A 23918-nucleotide genomic window follows, 5' to 3' on the forward strand; every position below is an offset into this window, starting at 1 on the left:
GAATAAAGTAGGGGCAATTACAAAAGCCGAGATCAAGGTCCAAGGCTGTCTGTTATATGGTATGTTGTTTGGTCCGAATACTTTGCAATCAATCATTTTTTTTGCTATTTTCGACGAGGCTATTGTCATATTGTTGCTTTTATTGCTAAGAATATACTATACGGACTTAAAAAGTAGATATCATTTTGCTATACAGCTTCACCTTGTAACGTGATATACATTTTTGTTCCGTTTCAAATTCTTCCGTCTGCGGTTCAATTAGCGGACTGGATAAATTGTGTCTGATACAATAACATATTATAGTGTAAAAGGGCTCTCAAAAATAAGTTTTGTATCGTTCACTACATATAACTGTCCGACATACATCAAGAAAGCTTTAAGATTTACGAATCTAACCAGTTTTTAAAGGTAATCGGCTGAGATCGCACGCATTGACAATATGGGAGAAGTAAAATCGGACTTTCATGCTGGACGTATTCTGTTGAAGAATATGCGACTTAATTCAGACATAGTGGCACAGGTAATTGATTATTATTATCTATATAAGAACAACTAATCACACTGAGACAGCTTATGATTTTTTTTCAGTTCTGAATTGATATTGTTTTTATATAAACATATAATAACTATTTTAACGCGCTTTTTTACGTATCATATAAACAGTGCCGGATTAAGCCAGCGCGAGGCCTGCAGCAAATTCTGCCTATGGGCCCTTGGTTTGCTATAGGTTTTTAAGTTAAGGGTATTTAATAAAAAAAACTGTTTCAAATAAACTTTTCTGGGTTTAATATGGGCAAATTTAGAGATAACACTATCAATATCGACTTCTTCAAGCAAATCATTCTCTATATTGAACAAAGTGAGATGATTAAGACGTTCTTGGCCCATCGAGTTCCTTAATTCATTCAAAAAAAAAAAACGCTCGCCACTAAATTAATACTTTTTTTATTTTATTACGGTCAGACAGGCGTTGGAGCGCGGGGCCCGTAGCATTTGCTACTCTTGCTATATGGCTAATCCGGCACTGCATATAAATATTCGCCGTAGTAAAAGTAGCCAATATTTATCAAATTTACTGATAAAACTGCGTTTCAATGACGCAATAATTGTTTAATCTAGACAGATAATAAAATTTATAAGTGATATCCCCTTGGCGTGTAATGTGAATCATATTTCCTCTTAGTAAGTTAGGCTTTTAAAATATTTAACGAAAAGAAATTAAATTTTGCCTTTCGTAGCTCAGTTGCACCGTTGTTATCTATAAATTATTGAAAACACATAAAACGTACTTTTGTAAAAATACGCATATTTAAGAGGAACCTGTTAGCTATTTTAGGGAGGTCACGAAACGTTTTATTATTAGGTCTAGAAAAACGTTACGGCGCGTTACACGGGGGGGGGGGGTCAATAATCTCCAAAAATTGCGTGACGTAATACTTGAACGCTTCCTTAATAAATACATATAGCAAAAAAATATAGTATTCAGGTGTCAAATAGATATGTTACTATAATAATAGATACCTAATATATAAGTATTGATGAAACAAACATTGACTTGATAATAAGTAGTTGTAGATACAAAAAACCTATTGATATTTTTGACTAATGACAATATTTTACCGAATTGATTCGCAGACATATTATAATCTTTAACGTAGAAGAATAATTATATATGTACAGTAAAACCCCTTACAGCACTGTACTCTTAACGCATTTTCAAATTACCTACGTGATTTCAGTCCCTCGTATCATGCAATCCCCGTTTTATATTTCAGTACTGTGACATTTATAATGATATGTAAGCACATATTTCGTTCATAGCATAGTTTTTTCTTAATATTCGATTTAAATGCCCTTTAACGAGAATCATTTGTAAATAACACGTCATACAAGCGAGTTATGCGAGAATACTCCTACAACGCGATCCGCGATTATAATGCGGAACCATCTACCGTGGTATAGTTGGGATTACTATACATCAATTTTTCTATATGTAATATTATTACTTCTAAATGTTCTACTCATCAATTAATTAGGTATGCCTTTTATGTACCTACTAAATTTCAACGTTGAGGTTGCAAGTTCATAAAATTTTTCCTTCTGATAGCAAAACCTACGAATGATTTTAGTTTATAACTTATTAAGTTTCTTTTACTCGTGTAAATGCATTTTAATATGTATCAGAACATTTCTAAGGTACCTCTCATGGAAGCTGTAACATATTTTGTAGAGCTTTAGCCTACAATTGCAGTATTATTGCATAAGACATGCGAAAAGTTTCAAGTTTGACACGTCGAAAAAGAATAACATAACGCACACACGGTCGCCAGCAAAGTTTCGCAGTCATTCGACGTGTCTAATAACATGTAAACTTCGAACATAATAGTCAAGGATTTATGGCCTTGGACTTTTATAATATCGTCAGACATGATTTATAACAACAATGACTTTGCAAAAACACAATTGTATCTTACAAAACATTATGACATTGTAACATTATTCCATCAACGGCACATTATATTACACAGTGTAGAGTTAAAGACTTAGCGAATGTTCAAGGTTTAATGGAAGGGGGATTTTCAATTTTATATCATTAAGTATCACGTACTCCGTAAAATACGCAGACATGTTAAAAAAAAAACGTATCCTACCTGTAATCCAATTTCAAATTTGTCATATATTTCTGCTTCGGTTTAATAAATTTCGTCCCAAGGCAAGTGTCTCTTTGGCCTACCCGAAAGATTGCGCGAACATTTGTAAATAATAATATTTTTTCGTTTACTTATTATATAACACTCGTATACTTTAGCGTATATGTATTTATATTTATATCATCGTTGTTTTACTATTGCACATAACTAGTATAATTAGTGCAGCTCTCGACATGGAAACAACCCATACAACAACATAGCAAGGCGTAATTATTAAAATTGCTTTGGATGAAACCTATTAGAGATTTATTACAACACAGATTTTTTTGCATTAAAACATACAACTGTTCCATTTATAAATATTACGGTATCAATAAATTTCTAATATAAAGTGGAAATTTAAACACACATATTACTATGGTTGACTAATGACTATTTGTTGTATAAATACCAATTATATCAGATAGATGGAGTAACAGGAGAGAAGGAAACTTATGGATCTGTGCTAAGCCGATCCATTAAATTGGCAAGATGTTTGAGAAAGAGTGGGTTCAAGCCGGGAGATGTACTCGCGATCAGTGGAGTCAATCATTTTGACATACGCATACCATTCTTTAGTGCATTATTCAATGGTTTACCCCTGGTCTGTATTGATCCTTATTATAAACATGGTGAGTTGCACTCCAAAACACTTTTTATATTGTTTTGTGCCTCAGGAAATTCGCTGGTCATCCGAAATATATGACCACTAAATCACCTAGATCCAGCTACATTTGAAAAACCACAAAAATACGTATAAGCTTCATATTTATAAAGTCACGCATTTCACTCAAATAATTTGATTAATAAGTGATAACTTATATCAAAACATGGATATGGCAAAGATTTGTAATAAATTCTATTTCAAATGTCTTTCTCTAAGAAAATATTTATTATTTGATGATATTTTATAAAACTTCCATTTATATTCATGCTAACATATTTGTTGTTAATTTTCTTTTTAACCTAAAATAAATTCATTAAATATGTTTCGTGAACCTTAAATATATTTCAGACGAGATAAAAACAGTTTTGAAATTATCATCACCGAAAGTGGTCTTTTGCGATGAGGACTTTTACAAGACATACTACACAGTTATTAAGGAGTTAGGGTTAGACACAAAAATCATCACATTTGGAGAAGAAGAACATTCTATGAAACAGTTCATAGAAATGTATGAAGATGATGAACCAGATGACAGTTTCAGGTATTTACGATTAAAATTATTTAAATCTTCGCGGCATAGTTAACTTGATTTTTTAATGACTTTTACGTTACGCCACTCGAATTCACGTCAAACTCCCTGCAATGGTGAAATTACTTGACTTTGGTTTGCCTTCTTATCCATACAGTTTAATCACTCTAAATGTTTTTTAGAACGACAGCTTTCTATGTGCAGACCCATCAGCATCGCTATAGTTTATACTGTATCTAAATAAATAACAAAAATATAGACTACTAAATTTCACAACTAACTACCTAATGATGAACAACGCTTTTAAATTAGACGTCGATGTCTTATTTCGGTGACTCGGGTATGCCTTAGTACCATTTTATTTGCAGGCTCATAGATATATCTACGAACTCCCAGAATGACTATAAGAAAAGCATTGTTTACGCAACCTACGCTCTTATTTCTAACCTTGTACCGTGGTTAATTTCAATTCCAGGTTCTATTTAATGTAGTTCTAGCTGATTTAGTTTAATATGTAGGTAAATGTTTTTAAACAATTTTTTATATAACACTTATTTTTGTCCAAAAAATATTCTAAATTTAAATTGTTAGTAGGGAAAACGTTTCAATCTTTGCCAGTATTTTTTTAATTTTATATTTGTATGGTAAATACTTTCAGGGCACTAGAATTCGATGTTAATAAAATATACAGCTTTCTTATAAGTACAAGTGGTACCACTGGGAACGTTAAATTGGCCGCTTTCACACATAAGTTAATAGTCTCAAAAATGGCGGAACTTATGACGACTGAAAGACCGTAAGTACATATATTTAAAACTTAGCAAAAGTAGAGTTAAAAGCTAGTGTTTTGTATGGAAGGTTTATTCCTCGAAGGTAAAGGAAGGACTTTTTATAAAAATAAAAAAAAAACCGTACACCAAAACTTCTATATTTCTGGGTATCATATATGACAGAAGAAAAACAGTATGTAATAAAGAAACAAATCATTATAAAAACCATGAGTCTGCGCCGTATTGTACACGATTTTGAGTAAGTCAGGGTTTGAATCTCGGTCCACTCGAATTCGTGCTTATGGTTAACATCTCGCCGGAACAGAACTTGCTTGCTTGCCGGAGTTCTTGCCTAGATGCCTATTGTTTACAGGTGATCTGAAGATGTTTAAAAAAAATAGAAAACATGTCCGACCCGATCTTCAGAGCGATATTTCAAAAATCTTTGAATAGGGTGTTTTAAATAACGCCGCAGAGTGTTCCATCATGAGTTTTACCCGCTCTAACGTGCCTATACAATTGCACAAAGGGATTGGAATTAATCAAACAGTTGACGCAAGTAAGATATCTCGGCGTTGTGTTTACGACTCGATGTTTAATGAACACACAAGACAGATTTGTCTAAAATCATTAAAAAAAAATTGGGTTTTAGTGTGAGAAGTATATTTGAACATAACTCCGCGAATTAGGTTCCCTATGAAACTATGTAAAAGGTGATGTTGGAGCGGGTGCAATACAAGTTGTTGAGGCACATCTTAGGATATCGTACATCTTTTTTTATTATGGTTCCGTAGGCTATAACGAGCTCAGGGTACGCCGAGAATTTACGCTTGCGATGTACTTAATAATATTGGTATACGGCAAGGACAGTAACATAATATGCCCATAGACCACAGCTAGGACTAACCTTCTTAAAAGGGCACATATTAATCGCTGTATGCGACTGTCAACGAATTACATATATTAACGGACCTTTTTTACTTTCCGTTGAGTGAGCAGACAAAAGTTCTACTATTTTGCCCGAATAATTAGGACAAGATTGTGATTTTTGAAATAAATAAATTCAAAAATCCCTAACCAAAGTAACTGTCCGGTAACGTTGATTGCGGCAAAAATATTTAGATGACGTCATCGTTCTGATTGTAGCGGCAGATTGTAGGAGTTGCGCATCTTAACGTGTACCAATTAAAGCAATTCCAATCATAATATTACCCCCTTATTCATAAAAACTAAACCACTATTTTTGTCCCTTTTTTACAATATTGAATATTGATTGATTGCTTGTTTTGTTAATTCGAACAGTATAGTAATTGAGTTTTATTGATTAGATGGCATAAGTGCTCTTGACACTCTTGACTTATAATAGAGACTATTGTATATGCACTGGTTATTCAAGGACAAACTCTGAATAGTATGTATTTCTTTACTGACGAGTCATAAGTGTACATTATATGATTAAATGACTTTTTTTTTAAATATTATTTTGTTGAATTCGTCTTGGCTCTGATTGGCAGAATAACAGTTTATATAGAATAAGTCGAAAATAGAAAACAAAAGACAACAACTTATCATTTGCTTCAAAGACAATTTTTCGGAGTTTAGCTAAAAGGTATGGATTTGGCCGGGTCAGCTAGTAATAATTTGAAAGACGCACAGCATAACAAAACTCTCCTTAGTTAGACTCTTCGTTCGTTCGATTTTTTATCCTCATCTATATGTATGTGCTTCTTTCAGTAAAGGAATAAAAGTTCTTAGTATATCACCCATAAACTGGGTTTCCACTTATTTTATGACCATAGCTGCTGGAATGATTGGTCAAACACTTGTACTATCCTCAGTGCCTGACAATCTTGATGTTATCATTAATATAATCAACAAATATAAGGTACGTAAAACATCACCTTTTTAGACAATAATCAATATATATTAAAACAATTTCTACGCCATGGCTCTCAAACTATTTAATCACCGTCCTAGAAGTATCCGTGCCACGATCATTCCTGTGTAATGCTTTCCAGGGGAAGGTAAAGGCAGGCTAGGTGCCTTTATAGCGTAGGAGAGTATTTAAACATTAAGTCTGACATCAATTATAAATAACTCTACTTATTATTATAACATGATATATATATTATATGATAATGTTCTTATTATATGACATTTGCATGCCTATTTTTATATGACTGATTGTGCGGATTTTTTTATAATTAATTAATCTATTAAAAGTACGCTGTAGGTATACAAAATGGAATTACCAACATTTATACTAAATATAAATTGTAAAATCACTTTACTTTGTTAGATTTCTGCCGATTTTATAGACAATTAACTACTTTAAAATTGAGTTCGATAGACTTAATATTTAAAATCAGTTTGTTCTGCGATTTGTGAGACACATATACAACCTCATAATACTGTATTTAGTAACTCACAATATTCTGAAGTCAAGTTTTAAAATAAGGTCATTTATCTGATGTCAAATAATAATTAATACTTACGTCGCGAACTGTTCGAATAACTGGATTTTTGTAATAATCTTTATAAAGTTTTATGTTACGCCAAATCAATGCATGATTTATTTTTTAAATTCCAGCCAGTTTTTTCTCTGTTTAGTCCATCATTAGCGACGTCGATTTTGTCACGAAAAGATGAAGTGGACATGACATGCTTTTTTTACATTGCACTGGTTGGGTCAAAAGTTTATCCCGATCTATTTGTTAAGTTCAAGGTATGTATTAAAACATTTTAAGAAATCCGTTTGTGTCTATATAGTTTCGTTGTGTTATTTTTAATAATACAGATAAAAATTATGCCATTTCAGAGCATTTTTATCTCTTATTTTGAAATATTTGAATTAGGAACTACTCTAGTACTTTAAATGTAGAATATTAAAATTACGCTGGCATTACGAGTTTGGCGTCATTCACAGGTTGCATTCACCATTTTCAGGTTCAAATTCTAAATTATGAGTTTAATTAAAGAAGATAAATCACTATATGAAAGTTGAAACTCTACATACATTTTCAATTTCAAACGCCTACAGTCCATAGTAGTCACCCAGAATATTTATTACGCTCATTCCTTTAACAAGATGCTTTTATTTTCAGTCATTACTAAGAGAAGGAGCTTTATTGGTTGACGCCTATGGTCAAACTGAGACGCTTGGGCCTGTCGTCAAAGGGCTGCCTGGAACACCTGTAGGGAGCTGTGGTCAGGCCTATGACACTTATATCCTTAAGGTATTTACTATATTCGTAGTCTTATATCTTCTTCATACTTGCTTTTCACGGTATCTGTTATTATGCTAGGTTCCCGGTACGTATCAGTCGGAAATTATTTCAACGCGATGCCACTTGGTCAATTTCAAAATAACTTGTGCATACAATGAAATTGTCTTTTCTATACTTTTCACGTTATACATCGTCTAGACAATCATTGTTAAATATTAGATAAGGAGGGAGCTTGTAGTTTATTGTTTATCAGAATGCCAAATCGTAAAATGACTGCTTTACGACTGATTTGAGCGCGACCGCCGCTGCGAAAACCGCGGTGTGAGTTCGAAAAGTGAGTTACAGAATCGCAAGGCTGTGGTCTGATAACTATGAGCACCAGGGCGCACCAGTCTTTAGACACTAAACTTAAGTATTAATTAGTTTTAAATGTATTTAATAGATATATTTCAAAATAATATTTATATTTGTTTTAGCTTATAGACCCTGATACAGGAGACGAAATCACACAACCAAATATTTCTGGAGAATTAATAGTTAAAGGTCCATCACTCTCTGTAAGTAACTTAATTATAACATATATAAAATAATACATTTATTAATTAACTTGATTCGTATAGAGATAATATTACATAAACCAAACAGAAACCAGTGTAAATTTAACTTATCATTTCAGGAGCAAAATGCTAACAAACTTCTCTTAATTCACAGAAATAACAAAGTAAAATCTTGTCTTCCATTTTATATTTTCTCCTTCCAGAGTTACTTTTCTATCTATATAATATCATAAGTCAATTGTAATTTACATTTGTTGTAGTTTATGTTTGGTATATAATATATGTCATTATTTCACAATTGTTTCGTCTTATGTATTCTCACATCATTAAAAGAATTTAAACACATAATATTTTATTCTTCGAGAAGAATATCAAGATGTAAGGATAGTGTAGATTCGTATTGTAAATTGCGTAGGTACTACACCACTCTATGCGTACAGTATGCGTACCTCTACTTTAAAATTTTGTTTTCGCCCTTAAGTCCAGTGACGTCAGATTCTATTAAGAAGCACCAATGTCAGCCAGTTATTAGTAATTATTGATCGTTATTGATTTTGTTTTCCAGGAATATTACAATGACCCTGAGGAAACTGCAAAATTATTTACAGAAGACGGGTTTTATAGAACTGGAGATCTTTTTTATAAGGACGAGAATGACTACTTCTACTTCGTGGATCGTATCAAAACATTAATCAAGTGTAGGAATTACCAGGTATCAAAATACAAAGACAGTTTACTATAGATAATAGTGTGATATAATTTATAGTAAGTAGTATGTTAAATGAAACTCCTCGTTTGAAGCTGGGTGGCAACTGCAGGCTTTAATTGTTTAAAGCAAGAGCAATTAACAAAAAACTAATTCGGCTTATTTAAGGGTTTTTAAATCTAGTCGACCTTCTGGACATTATAGGAAACAAGAATGTTATACTACAATTTTGGCTTCAAGTGTTCAATAATAACATTTGATAATTATTAACTAAAATATATAAATGTAACTTAAATGTTAGGTTTCATAACTGACGCTACAATATTTTAAGGTTTTTTCTTCTAGTATGCAAGTAGGTGATCTTTAAACTCTTAACGGCACAAAATATTAATGATGAATATTACTTTCGCGTATAACGAAACGCTGTAAGATTATTCAAACCTTTATTATACATGTATTTAAAAATAAATTTTTAGAGTTTCGGGGTCAATTCTCTACAACTTTTTATTCCTTTTTAGATCGTGCCAGTTGAATTAGAAGAGGTGATTCGTAATCATGAAGACGTAAGTGATGTCTGTGTGGTTGGCATTGAGGATCGAGAGGACGGACAAAGGCCAGTCGCATGCGTGGTTAGACGTAAAAACTGTGTCACTGCGCAGGAAATCAAGCAGCTTGTCGCTGGTATAAGTTAAATATGTATTTATGTAATATAGAATTCGTTATATTCAAATACTATTTTTATAAGTATTTTTTCTGATTGTTTCTATGATTAAATAATATAGACGAGTAGGCAGGTAACTACAAATTCGTGCTTTCTCTACTATTTTTTTTACATTCTAGGCTTTTGCAACAAGGTACAATGTAGACATACATATACATAACGTTGTTTTAATGCAATTTCCTTAACTGATAAAAATAAGTAATATTATTTATTTGATTATATAGCCTATGCTCATAAATTATTCAGTTTTTAGAAAATTACGATTAGTGTCAAATAATCAAATTTACACTTGACTTAACGCTACGTAAGTATGATTCCTGGAACAGTTTTTATGAATTATGATTAGATTATGTTTCAAATAATGTAAATATAATACCACTATTTATTATCAACCCGCGTTATACAAAGGATATAAAATAGTTTAATCAGTAAAGTATTTTATATAAAAATGTAAAGCATGTACTCTAATGTACTCGTAAATGCTGAACAAAGTGCCTGCGTTTAATACTCTCAGGACGTAACTCTGATCATTTAGGTAATCGCCACACTTATTATACTAAGAAACCCACAGAAGAAAACCACAGAAACAGTCTTGGCACGAGCCAAGGAAGGAAGGAATTGTACGAATAATTCCTATATATCAAAAACGTATTTGATTTGACATATCGAAGCCTACTCTGATTCTCCCTGTAAAAATGTATATTCCTAAACGCGCCATCTAACAAGAGACTTCTCTAATGTGCTTATTTAATTTTATAGTAATATTTTTCAGATAAATTATCGAAACACAAGGCACTAAGCGGTGGTGTGATATTCCTGAATGAATTTCCAATGACGTCTACAGGGAAGGTAGCGAGAAAAACGCTACTTGATATAGTGAAAAATGCTAAAAGAGAGTAACATAACTTAAGTAACTTTAAATCATGTTTATATATATAAAATGAAGACAAAAATATATTTATAGGGGAATAAAACAAAAAAAAACAGTGTCGTTTTATTTTATTAACACCTAAGAGTATTAGAGTATGGTCGATTATAATAAGTATTTGTTTTTGAAGTGCGTGTGTCTTAACAATTAAAAACATAAATCGTAGACAATATTAAAATAGGTTTTTGAGATGTTAAATAACAGTATAGAAGCTTCTTAGATAAAATAAAAAATGCAAAAAAAAACCTATTGAAAAAATATTTCAATTTTCGAATAAGCAATTAGGTACTACAAACTTTTAGGTCTGCTCTCTGATTTCTGTATGTTTCGTAATCATTTGTTTTATCTAATAGGTAAATAGGAGATCAGCCTTCTGCGTCTGACAATTATCGACTTTTTGGGTCTAAAGCCGGTTTCCTCACGATGTTTTTCCTTCACCATACAAGAGAGTGTTAGCACACATAGAAATATAAGTCCATTGGTGCACAGCCGGGGTTCAAACCCCTGCTGATGTTATACGTTATCATTATTTTGCGTTTAGTTATATATAGGTGCTGGCGTAAGAAAGTTAATTTATAACAGTGTCCGGATTCATTACGATTTCTTTTAATTTTCGCCTGTGAACTTTTGTTGATGCTGTCATAGGTATCTCATTCAAAAATACGACTCCACCTCGCAGACGCTTCGAATCTGATAACGAATCTAAAACAAATATTTATGATGCAAATATATCACGCAAATACCAACAATGTCGCTTATATTAATACGTCCTCTACTGACTAGTCTAGTTTGGCCACTATTCACTATTCAGACTAGACATTAACGCATCTATCATATATTATGTCAGTATAATAGCGTTACTGTCAGCTGTCACTGTTATTATATATCATAGAGCTTATACATTAACAACGTCAAAATCAAGTCAGTTCAAAACCGTTACTAGACTACTAGCTAGTATTTTATTTGATTTGCCAATGATGCTAGGTCTATAAATTAATTACTGTTCAATGGTAGATAGTAATAATGATTCCATAGTCATTATTATTATTAAAAGTAATATATTAGCACTTTAAATCTTAACAAAAAGACAAACAATATTAAAGTAATCATTTGTCACTCGTTCCTACGACTGCCGTCTGTAATTAGTTCCGGACTCCGGTTCGGTCGCGGAACGAGAACACAAAAGAAAATTCACAAAGAAGTCCAGCCGTAAATGTATTATTGTATGAAAATTCACCTTGTACTAGATCTTTAATATTATCTGCGCTGACTTCGTGTCCAGCTCGAAGTACCACACAGGCGACAGGCAGATCCCCACATTCTGGATCTGGTAGTCCTGTCACTGCTACATCTAAAATGCCTGGATGTTGGCGAATCACGTTCTCAACTTCAACCGGTGAAATCTAAAAAGTTGTTTATAGGACGTTATAATTTTATATGTAAATCATATAATAATAATACAAAATAGTTTTCTCTATGTTTAGCGGAAATATTTCAACGATAATAAAGCAGATTTAAGCTCTAGGATAAATTAAAGTTTCTACTGTTATACTAAAAACAACGTCAAATACAATAATTGTTAAATATAAATAAGTATGTTAGGCTTTCTGTAACTATAGTTAATAAATTGATTTTAAGCATTTATATAAAAGAATATCCGAAAATGACTCATACAAATATTTATAAGAACACACACGCACACATGGTGTGTAAATATTTGTTAGTAGTACAAATATGACAAATACCTGGAAACTCTTATATTTCAGCAGAAGTTTAATTCGTTCGCAAAAGTAGTAATTAAAGCTTTCATCTCTATAGAACATATCACCAGTCTTAAACCATCCGTCTTCATGAAATGTTTCTGCAGTGGCTTCAGGATTTTTGTAGTACTCCTGTGAATTGTTTATTTTATATAGAAAAAACATATGTGTTCAATTTCTATACTAATGTTTGTGTGTGTTTTCTTATTATTTGCTTTTTTTAATGTGTGTATTTTGTTACGTTGTCATTGTACTTGATCACTATTGTAAGTTCTCTAAAAAATTGGCTACATTTTATATTTTACCTTGAAGATGCAAGGACCCTTCAGCCACAACTCTCCTGGTACATTTGGTTCATCAATATCTTCTAGTGTATCAACATTCACAATCTAAAATATAGCAGGAAAATATTATACATTTGCCAATGCAAACAAAATAATTGCAAAAATCAAATTAGAAATAAGAAGTTTTAGTGTTGAAGTTTATTAAAAGACCTTGATGATAATGATATATATAGGCGCCTATCGTTGATTATGTGCTGAGTCCATACTTCATACAGTACATACCAGCGTTTCTAGATTTTTTTGCCAAGTCAGGATTTTGGGACTTTTTGAGTGAAAAAAGGCGTTCATGAAAGCAGTAGTAGTTCCTGGTATATTTTTTTGAAAACTGTTGAAAAAGCTGGGACCATTTCTGTGCATGGTGTCTTGCGTGACGGTTGAGTTAACCACAAAAAGCGGGAAAAAGCCTGTCCAGCAACGCTGTCTTAACCTTTTTTTATTTCTTGTCCATATAAACAATCTAAAATGTACCCTATATTGAAAGCATCCCATCGGTCTCCCAACAGAACCAGGAGGTGGATAATCAGCGTGGAATGCAATACCAGATAGTTCACTCATTCCGTAAATATTAAAAACTTCAGTTCCAGGTGTAATATTCTGAAATAAAAATAACGTCTTAAATATAAAAGAATTGTAGAAAAAAATACGTTCATCTCACGATTTTCTGGTTAACTAAGGTATATTACAAGAAACATTAAATACCAACACATTTTGTCAGTTCAAAGTTAATAATCCTAAAAAGCTAATTTATTAAGTACTAAGGTTATTATAGAATTTTATAGATAATAAACGTAACGTAATAGAGGGAAATAATAACGGCTCTAAATACAAGGTCAGTACCATTAGTTTTTCTTACCTGAATTTCATTAATTAGTTCAACTGGCACTGCACTTCCACCCAATAGTAAAAGTTCAAAGCACGTAAAATCACACTGATCGCGGTCTTCAGGTCGCATCAAAGTGGTCATAAATGTAGGACTCATTACTGCGTATGAAGGCTGTAGAAAAAAAAGGGTGCGTGTACTTATGTACGTGCGTAAGAAGTTATACTTCTTTGGCATTATTAAAAATAGTTTTTGATTGCATGCAAATAATTAATTACAATTAAATAATCAAAGACTGGAAAAGGAGTCATTATAGTCAATAAAGTTCATTTTACATTTGAAAAATTAAATAAGGAAATATTTATTATTATTCTCTTACATTAAGTGTAACATAAATTCTATTATTATTCGAATGTTGTTTTTAAATTATGTCCAATGCCGTAGCATCTTCCGTGGGCAACTTCATTCTGTTAATTTTGTGTCACGGTGCGCGCGCATCGTAAAATTTCACTATTATAAATTTTTCATAACGCGCCTAAAGAAGTATAACTTCAAAAAACATTTTAGAAAATGAAAAATACATCTAAAGCAATTTCCATTCAGCTTTAGGTATGCCGTTAATAATTAGCTGAAATAGTAGCCTGTAGTTTATAAAGCGTATATAAATACATATAAAATTATTCGATAGTGTTATCAAAATAGCTAGAACATTCACATATCAAAGAGGTTTAAAAGATATTATGATGTAATTTTAACCTTATAAGTATTGATGAGATAATACGCATGTTCCTGCGTAAGTGGCGAAGATGACTGTAGTCTTATGTATTTGAAAATTGGTGATAAAAGAAAGCTCATGATGGCTGTCAGCCATTGCAACGGTGAACCAACCAGCGCCATATGTGTTGGGCCTGGGAATGTTGTCGATCGGGACCTATTAAAAAAAGGGTGTATGCAACTTAAAATAGAAATCTTATATGTACCTACTACAAATCATCTCTTAGCAGGCCTACTATCAATATTGAATTCTGATTCAATTGAAATCGAACCATACATTTTGTTAGTGGCTCGAAATGGTGGTCATTAAAACAGCAGCTGTATAATTTTTTTTAAACATAGTTACCTATTTTTTATAGAAATTAACATGGAATAAAACAAAATATATTCAGAATTTTCTTAGTAGCTATTCGTTGTTTTTCTATGCAATTTCATTTATGTACTTAGTATTTTTTCTCCATCTCACTTAAGGAGTGGCATCTTTACTGAAAGTCTAAGAAGGTCATAGGATTGCTACTCGTATCATCTATCTTTTTTAAACTTCCATGAGTCGAGGAACCGTGCAAAACTAGTTTGCGCAAATAGAAAAGAAATCTCAAAGTTGTTATAAGGAATCTACTTAATGTAATGTATTTTTACGTGCAGTTTTAAAAGTAAATAATAAAGCAATATTACCATATATAGGGTAGGCTTGTGGTAAAATTTTTGTGAGTCACTACTGCTGCTTTTGGCAAGTAGTCCAGTCAAATTATGGCTAAAAACGGGTTAAATAAACATGAGCGAACACAGCTTGGGGATTTTGAGGATCGATAGGGGGGTGTATTCTGATCATAAATTCCAATTTGAGGGGTTGTACTGAGGTCAGCTCAAGGTCATTTCGATGGAAACGCGTTTAATTCGATATCTCGAGAATGGTTAGTGTTAGGCGAAAAATTGTAGAGACCTTTTCTTTTCTAAACAAAATTTACTAACTTTTTTATTAGAAACTTTTTTTTATAACATTAATACTTTTCAATTTATTACTCCCGCAAGGCAGAAATTTTACTTTTTTTTCAATTTTTCGTCGTTTTCTCCCCAACCATTCAATTTTATTAAATTTTACTGATCATCGAAGTGTAGATCTTTTAATTATGAACAATTTTGTTCTAAAACTTTTTTCCGTAATGCCAATACCTTTGGAGTTATAGATTACTTTACCGAGCGAAATCCGCGCCACTGTCGCAATATAAAAAGGTCAATCAATTAAACTATTTAAAAATTAGGTATTTAATATTCATGGGTTAATTTGGGTAAGAAGTAAATTAAAAATTAAAACTGTTTCACACATTTATTGATAGAAAAATAGGTTATAAAATTCGGAATATTAAGCACCCGAGGTCGATGGAAGTGGTTCGTGAATATTCGTGGTCCTGACGGTATCGGGGCATACGTCGTCCTCGTCCATTGCGCCAAGATCATCTCTTTGCAATTGGTGCAAATTACTGAGCAAAAGAGGCCGGCCTTTCTGCATCCGCACGCTTTGCCGCATTTGGTTTTGCATTTGCACGCAATCGATCTCATTCCGAATTTTATAACCTATTTTTCTATCAATAAATATGTGAAACAGTTTTAATTTTTAATTTACTTCTTACCCAAATTAACCCATGAATATTAAATACCTAATTTTTAAATAGTTTAATCGATTGACCTTTTTATATTGCGACAGTGGCGCGGATTTCGCTCGGTAAAGTAATCTATAACTCCGAAGGTATTGGCATTACGGAAAAAAGTTTTAGAACAAAATTGTTCATAATTAAAAGATCTACACTTCGATGATCAGTAAAATTTAATAAAAATGAATGGTTGGGGAGAAAACGATGAAAAATTGAAAAAAAAGTAAAATTTCTGCCTTGCGGGAGTAATAACTTGAAAAATATTAATGTTATAAAAAAAAGTTTCAGATAAAAAAGTTAGTAAATTTTGTTTGGAAAAGAAAAGGTCTCTACAATTTTTCGCCTAACACTAACCATTCTCAAGATATCGAATTAAACGCGTTTCCATCGAAATGACCTTGAGCTGACCTCAGTACAACCCCTCAAATTGGAATTTATGCTCAGAATACACCCCCCTATCGATCCTCAAAATCCCCAAACTGTGTTCGCTCATGTTTATTTATTTCGTAATTTGACTGGAGTAAAGCCGGTGGTGCCGCTCGTCGCTATTAAAAGTGCGCCTGCGCTTTCTGTATCTAATTCGGCAACTCTGCATAAGATAACAAATAAACTCAGCCTTTTTGAGGCAGGTATTATTTAAAATATAATTAACACATAGTAATATAAATAAAAAGCATAACTCGAAGACGGCCGGACCAATTCGGGTATTATTTTTATTTACTCCTCTAATTATGAGGAGGGTATTTATGGAGACTGGAGAGAAAAATTTAGTTTTATTTAGTACTTAGGTTTTTATTTTGAAAAAGAGAACAGTCTCTATGGTAACATAGCAAAATGTTCCATATGTTGGTATGTAGCTACTAAAAAGGTATAAGTAAAAAAATCATATTAATGCTTGCAATAGCGAAAAAAATATAAATATATGAACACATATTATGTAGTTATATCTATTCTGAGAAAGTTCGTCTCCATCTCGCTCATAGATAGTTTAAGGTCATACATAACCACAAACTTTAGGTTTAGATCTGAATCAAGACACACGTTGGACTAGCCTTGATACTAAAGCTAGAAACTCTCTAACAATAATTAAAATACAAATTCTTACTCAAAATCATCAATTGATGATTCTTCTATATATCTAGTAAGAAATTCTTGGAATGAACACAAGTAGTCGCCGCTGTCAAATGTAACAATTTCCGTATTTTTCTCAATATCGTTGAGGGCGATTTGGACTTCCGAAGCCTTCTCACTTTGACAAAATACGATTTTTGGTTCCGACACTTGAAATGCTGCTCTTAACTCATCTGAAACCGAAATCTTTTTAAGTTGCATGCCCATGTAGATAATATCAAAGATTACGTCTTATGGTACACTGCTGTTTCATAACCCGCGCTACAGCCTTGACATATTTATGAATTTTGGAATGGTAAACTAGAAATTGATAATAATTATTTGAACCCAAATGTTTATACCGAATACTAAATTATTAAAAAAAATAGGCGGGAAAATGCATAATTGTTTTTCCATTAACCCATTTGAACTAGATGTTCTCTATTAGAAATCAATGCAAAAGTAAAATAAGGAGTTAGATTTATTATTTTAGATACATTATTGAACGTCCAAACATCATGAGGAAACAGGCATTAGATCAAAGCATTGATGATGTACAGTAAACCCTTATAACACGGTACTTTTATAACGCATTTTCGTATTACGCGATTTGAGTCCACGGATATTCCCCCATATATAACGCGGGGATTACACACGCATTTCTATACTGTGACATTTATATTGATTTGTACGCACATATTTCGTTCATAGCACAGTTTTTTCTTAATATTCGATTTAAATCCCCTTTAACGAGAAAAGTTACGTGAACGTGAACATTTGTACATAGCGCGTTATATGGGGTCATACAAGCGCGTTATGCGAGAATACTCCTAAAAAGCGTTTCTTATAACGCGGAACAAATGTACCGTGTTATAGGAGGGATTAATGTATATAGAACAGGTTGATCAGCTACATACTGGCCTATAAACAAGAATGTTTAGCTACGAATTGCCACTTACTAACGCTAAGAGTTCTATCAACAGCTGATACTACGGCACCAACACAAAGGGCTGCATAGAGGGGAATCGCTAGGTCCAAATGACTTGGAGCCATAAGAACAATAACGTCACCAACTTCTATGCCAAACTTCCGTAAGGTGATAGCGCATTTAATTATTCTTTGTAGAGCTGAACTATTCGTCTCTTCTTCTCCTGTTGCGCCATCTATCTGATTTAACATTGATTTATATATAAGCATTATTAGAATACCAAAAACAAAAGTTATAAATAAAGATAAATGACATAAATATTTTAATAGTAAAATATTATATAGATATTCCAATAAAGCATTATTGGAATATCCATGTTACATTAGCACCTGGATTTTAGCTGCGGTGAAAAAAAAATCCTTATATTTTAAAGGCAAGATTAAATTCAATACTTTTCGCGAGCTATCCAAGGTAGGTAACCAATGTGGTTTTAATATACGGGACCTATACTACATCTGACTTTAAATTTATTGGATGACATTCAAGAGATATAGTTGGCGCATTTCTGAATATCATCTTAAGTACTAAGTATAGTTATGTGAAGTTTTGGTAGGTACTTAGATCTATCCTCGCTGTATAATAAAAAAAATAATATAAAAAGGCATTATTCAATTTATATTGAATTAAAGCTTAGTAGTTCAATTTTATATTGTTCAGACTTACTTGCATAATAGCGTCAGGATAGTCTTTCAAACTTTGTAATATTATTTTGCCAAGATGATATCTGTCACTCGGATTTCCTGGGGGTCTAGCCATATTGGTGTCGAAAAGTATTCTACATACACTACCGCTTTTGCGTAATTGTACTGTCGAAAACGCTTCGTTCGTAGCCAAGAGGCATGTCGATACATTACCGCAAAGTCGACAGCGTAGATGCGAGCTGCTGTTCGTAGCACCTTAGTCCGTCATATTGTCTCTGGATTTAATGTATTCCTAATGTCACTTTTATAAACAAATAGAAGTTAAAACTTTACAATATTTTTGTAAATTTGCAATTGGAAGCTGCAAAAGGGACATTAGAATGTCAGCAAGGTTGGAACAATTTTCGATTTAAGTGGAATTTACGGAAGGTGCAAAGTGAATATATGAATTTTAATTGCATGTATAAATTAATTATGTTTTGCTTCATGTTTTCTCAGAAATTTAAGGCTACAAATAAATACAATATTTTGAAATTGCAAAATCGCGATATATAATAATAATTAGTAGTACTCATACTTTGATATTTTTAGGATTTGACCTCACAACTAATCTGCAAAATGAAGAAGCAACATATTTTGTTACCGCTTAGAAGAAACAATAGAAATAGTACTTTGGATTGATAAATAAAGAGTGAAAATAAGGTTGACTAGAAGTTGATAAAGTCCAAGGAATTAAAAAACAATAGAAAAAAAACGTAGACTAGTGTGAACACTGAAATAAGAAATTAGAGTTTGATTTAAGCTTTAATTAGGTTTGGTGTTTGTGCTTGAACATTTTTAACGTCAATTTGAAAGCAGATTTTTATATAAGTGTAGATTTTATTAGTGATTTGCTACTAGTTGGAATTATCTCTGTTTATGTCCATCAAACAATTTCAGTTTATGTTAGAGTCATAAAGGTTGATTGTTTATAATATATTTATAAAAAAAGAAAGATTAATTAAAATTATAAAATAGAAACTTAGTCTTAAATTATAACCCTTAATCAACCTTTGACTCCATATTGATGCTCCAACATCTTAGATATAAATTTAAGTTTGATGCTTATTTTAAGTTAATATTTATTATGTCAATTAACTTTTGGTTATATCAGTGATTTGCTACTAGTGAATATGTTAATGCAAAATCTGTTTAAGTAAGAAATGAATAAACATTGTATGTTATGTATTTGTCAGTTTTATTATTGGTAATTTACCTTTCTTTAGTAGGAAAAGCCAATAAAGTGGTTCACAATATTAGTTTATTTTACAAGAATATACAGATAATGCATATATGAATGACCCGTACCTACTAATAGTTAGGAATATTAAACAAACAGGTAGCAAAATAAAAATGTTTCAGTTATGGTTATTTTTTATTAAAATAAGGCACCAAATATCTTCCTTAACATAATGCAGTCTACATAGAAAAATAAGCATAAGTAACAACTTATTAAACAAAACAGAACACACACAGGTGCATCAAATTAAATGCATTACTACCTAATGTAGATGTATTCATATTTATATATGTAGATAATTAACTAATAAATGTAAGTGTTAGTTTGCAGCAATGTCAATATCTTGTTTGTGTGCTGTTATATACTAAAAATTGTTCAATTCATAAAACCTAATGTTAGATGTTGTGATGATTTCATAAAATTACTATGATACCTACAGTTACTATAAATACATCCTGGGTGATTAAAAAAATAGTGATTGTTTCCTTAACACAACAATTGTAAATAATAATAGTTATTGTAAAGATATAATTCTTCCCAAAATCTACAAATGCAGTTTGTTTATAATAATGTCTCATTAACATTCAAACTGCTGAACTTATTAAGATTAAATGTAGAAGAACATAGTTTCAGTTACTGTTTCCTGTTCTTGAGGTAATGTTACTTAACCAACCATTATTTCATACTCCATAGCTTCTCTTTTTCTGAAAAGAAAATATTTTAGTTAGTAGTTTGATCAAATAGAAAACTGACAAACTAAACTGTAAGATTGGTCCAAGGTTTGTTCAATAGGTAACTTTAGTATTAAAACTCTTTACTTAATTTTAAACTTAAAAATATACTTAATTTGTCACTGCTGCTTATTGTCAATTAAAGTTCTTAATAACCAAACAATGTCAGTAACTCCCAAAGGACTTGAATTCAAACTTCTCATTCATTAACAATATTATAATAACTTCTCTAGTATATTAACTTAGTAAATAATTAAAGAAAATATCTACTTACCATTCCTTAGTAATGCTCACTAGATTTTATATTTCCAAAGTTCATGAAGTATAAATCCACTTTATTTGATTAATATAATCAATATTATATCATTAGCTTCTATTATAATTACAATAAAATATATTTAGAACTTCTAATTATGTTCATTAGTGACTGCTTTATCATCTGAAATATACAAATAAAATGTACAATAATTTTACTTTGTGATTACATAATATATGCAATATTAAATGGTATATGTATTTTTTAAATTAAACAACAACTTACATGCAATATAAATATCAATAAGAGATATCCAATATAACTAGGATTTACCTCTACTAATTTGCTGATTTTCTTGATATTTTCATATTTATCTGTGTCTATTATGTTATCCTCGCATTGATTCATAGAAAAACTAAAACTCTTCACTTAAAAATATGAAGTCTAGTTTAAATTATTATAATTACACGAGAACGTTAAAAAAAGACAGATAAAAAATTAAAACCATTTCGTTAAAACGTCCAAAATATGAGATGTTTTTAAAACGGTAGTCATTAAAGATGGCAATAGTTGTACTGAATTATTGCAAACAGCAGGTTTTGAGATCACGCTAAAACATGGCGGAGAAACGCCGTTTTTTCTACACTGCCGAAACATTAATTGGCCGTTGGCTACCGAATAGCGTAAGCGTTAATGTGTGTCTTTTCGTAGCACTGTCATGGCGTCGCTTATTGTATCTCGACTCACGCCTTTAGGGCCTAGGCTACCGACTGTCGACACGAGCTGTCATTTTCATACAAATTTAGTTTTCGACTTTCTACATACACTACTGTTAAGCCATCTTGGCTAGACCCCCTGATTGACTAACAATTCTTGATGTTAATTCATTCATAAACCAGTGTACGGTATCGTTTGACAGATGAGGTGCCATTTCGATATAAAAATAGAAATTTAAATTACGATATATTTTTTTCCAACGTTGTGTTTTCTTTAAATACGTGTATTTTATGTCTAACGTATCGACATAATGAAGTTATAATTTGATTTGCGAACGTTACTACGAATAATGACAAATTGTACTTATTATAGGTAAAAACTATACTTCAAATCACATATAATATTCGTCCAAGGTCCAAACGATTTGAAGCTCATATAAGCTGTAATTTGTTAGCCTATTATTGAAATCGTAATATTATGTCTCACGATAAGGTCTAGTGATCACTGATCACTGTTTCTTTTTTCAGACTATTCATATCGTGGGAATTTTTTTACGAAACTTTGTAATATACTCGTAGAACTTAGCTTGTAAGTTGTAGCATAAGTTCTGGGACTACTGTACCCATTATAATTTATTTCAATGGCGAAGATAAAATAAATAAAATTACTTTTTAATTAAACCACTGCTCTGTTATTATTAACTCGTAATTTCATAGATAAACACGCTTCGGCCCTTGAGTTAAAACTGATCTAGTTTTTATAGGAGCGAGACCAATCTTATCAAATCTACCAAAAAATACCAACTTTGTATTGGTTTGAAAATGCTATTGTGTACTGAGTCCAAAATTATCAAAAAGACATCACGTTAATGAGTCAGATTACTCAATAATTCTGGCCTTGAATTTGCATAGTGCATTAATATTTTGATAAAAAAAAGATATAGTGCAAGTTTGGTTTGTTTTTTATACCTGGCCCTTGTAAACACTGCCTTAAGAAAATTAGGGCTTTTAAGGTTTGAATATTTAATATAAAGTTGACTTAAGCTAGCTTTCCTACAAATGATAGGCTTATGACATATTTAGCTTTGAAATTATACAAATTTTGTCGTCATATGACGATTGAAATATATTTATTAGTTTTTCTTTTTTTATAATTTTATCAGTTGAGGAAAATAGCATGTAAACTTAATAAATATTACCTTACCACTAAACTATGATAATGTTAAATTCAACATTGGTATACTTACTATTTTGATGTTATAAAATTTTCGATTCTAAATTTTAAAAAATAAAATAAAAGTGTGACTTATATTTTAAACTACAAAATGCTAAGTAAACGTCTGGTCCTTTCACTAGCATTAATGTCACTAACTAATTATATCATTTACTTCCCTCTATCTTGATAGAAAAGAAGCTAAACTGAAATGAAAGAGGTTTCCAATACTCGTATATACTCGTAGTAGTTTCTAAACAGCCATGTTGTAAAACCGTAAACATTTATATAAACAAAATCTAAGCTTCTTACCTTGTCATTCATAACTTAAATTATTTTTTTTTATATAGGTAACGTTGTTAGTAAAGTACAATTTTTTACTACTTTATAAAGTTACATTTGGAGGGTTACTTACTCTTTTTCATTTACAAAGACGGAAAGTTTATTCATGTCGATGTTGGGGTCAGAGGGAGCTCACGGAATATAACTCCGCCTAGAAGATGCTTTCGCCAAATTAGTACTTAGGTTTATATTCCGGAAAAGCGAACAGCCTCTATGGGGCATAGAAAAATATTCCATATATTGGTATTGGTACTAAAAAGGTGGGCTAAGTAAAAAAAAACATATTAAGGCGAAACGAAGTTCGCGGGGGCATCTAGTATATATTATAAATCTCTTAAATAATGAAAAGATAAGGTCAGAAAACTGCGTTATAGAGGGCATATCTCTCGGGCATTAATCTCGTTTGCCCTTTCCTGGGCTTATTTATAGACAAGGCGTCGTCATTTTTGTGACAAAGTCCTTCTGTTTACTTTAGAAAGTAAAATTCAATAAAAAAA

General features: G+C 31.6%; 2 protein-coding genes across 7 annotated transcripts; one reads left to right on the plus strand and one right to left on the minus strand.

The window, feature by feature from the left end:
• The first annotated feature begins 232 nt into the window (after positions 1-232).
• LOC125061271 (luciferin 4-monooxygenase-like) lies at positions 233-10843 on the plus strand. Of its 2 annotated transcripts, XM_047666630.1 has the most exons (11): positions 235-520; positions 3115-3322; positions 3706-3898; positions 4545-4682; positions 6391-6541; positions 7247-7381; positions 7761-7892; positions 8360-8440; positions 9006-9152; positions 9665-9827; positions 10640-10843. In XM_047666630.1, exons 1-11 carry the CDS (start codon positions 440-442, stop codon positions 10765-10767), a joined length of 1557 nt encoding a protein of 518 aa, XP_047522586.1. In that variant the 5' UTR covers positions 235-439; the 3' UTR covers positions 10768-10843. The 2 variants fall into 2 exon arrangements, with proteins under 2 accessions (XP_047522595.1, XP_047522586.1); XM_047666639.1 differs by lacking the exon at positions 7247-7381 and having other exon boundaries at positions 233-520.
• An 85-nt stretch (positions 10844-10928) lies between these two features.
• Positions 10929-23237, minus strand: LOC125061248 (luciferin 4-monooxygenase-like). 5 transcript variants are annotated; one of them, XM_047666595.1, is made up of 14 exons: positions 23114-23131; positions 22006-22022; positions 18907-18983; positions 18215-18422; positions 17251-17449; positions 16672-16734; positions 15169-15228; positions 14476-14650; positions 13753-13893; positions 13368-13493; positions 12861-12944; positions 12541-12687; positions 12033-12198; positions 10929-11497 (listed from the first exon to the last, which is right to left on the minus strand). In XM_047666595.1, exons 3-14 carry the CDS (start codon positions 18910-18912, stop codon positions 11364-11366), a joined length of 1509 nt encoding a protein of 502 aa, XP_047522551.1. In that variant the 5' UTR covers positions 18913-18983; positions 22006-22022; positions 23114-23131; the 3' UTR covers positions 10929-11363. The 5 variants fall into 5 exon arrangements, with proteins under 5 accessions (XP_047522551.1, XP_047522538.1, XP_047522562.1 ...); XM_047666582.1 differs by lacking the exon at positions 23114-23131 and having other exon boundaries at positions 22006-22417; XM_047666606.1 differs by lacking the exons at positions 18907-18983; positions 22006-22022 and having other exon boundaries at positions 23114-23237.
• Between the last annotated feature and the right edge of the window lie 681 nt (positions 23238-23918).

The sequence above is a fragment of the Pieris napi genome, chromosome 2 (assembly GCF_905475465.1).
Source record: "Pieris napi chromosome 2, ilPieNapi1.2, whole genome shotgun sequence".
Taxonomy (NCBI): domain Eukaryota; kingdom Metazoa; phylum Arthropoda; class Insecta; order Lepidoptera; family Pieridae; genus Pieris; species Pieris napi.

Bases quoted from the DNA above. Each gene is read 5' to 3' on its own strand.
- LOC125061271 (XM_047666630.1), top strand. From the start codon at position 440: ATGGGAGAAGTAAAATCGGACTTTCATGCTGGACGTATTCTGTTGAAG. The intron at 7,382-7,760 runs GTATGTATTAAA...TTTTATTTTCAG, and splicing joins ATCTATTTGTTAAGTTCAAG to TCATTACTAAGAGAAGGAGC. The intron at 8,441-9,005 runs GTAAGTAACTTA...TTTGTTTTCCAG, and splicing joins TTAAAGGTCCATCACTCTCT to GAATATTACAATGACCCTGA.
- LOC125061248 (XM_047666582.1), bottom strand. From the start codon at position 22,081: ATGGCACCTCATCTGTCAAACGATACCGTACACTGGTTTATGAATGAA. The intron at 18,423-18,906 runs GTAAGTCTGAAC...ATGTTAAATCAG, and splicing joins ATCCTGACGCTATTATGCAA to ATAGATGGCGCAACAGGAGA. The intron at 12,688-12,860 runs GTAAAATATAAA...AACAATTCACAG, and splicing joins AGGGTCCTTGCATCTTCAAG to GAGTACTACAAAAATCCTGA.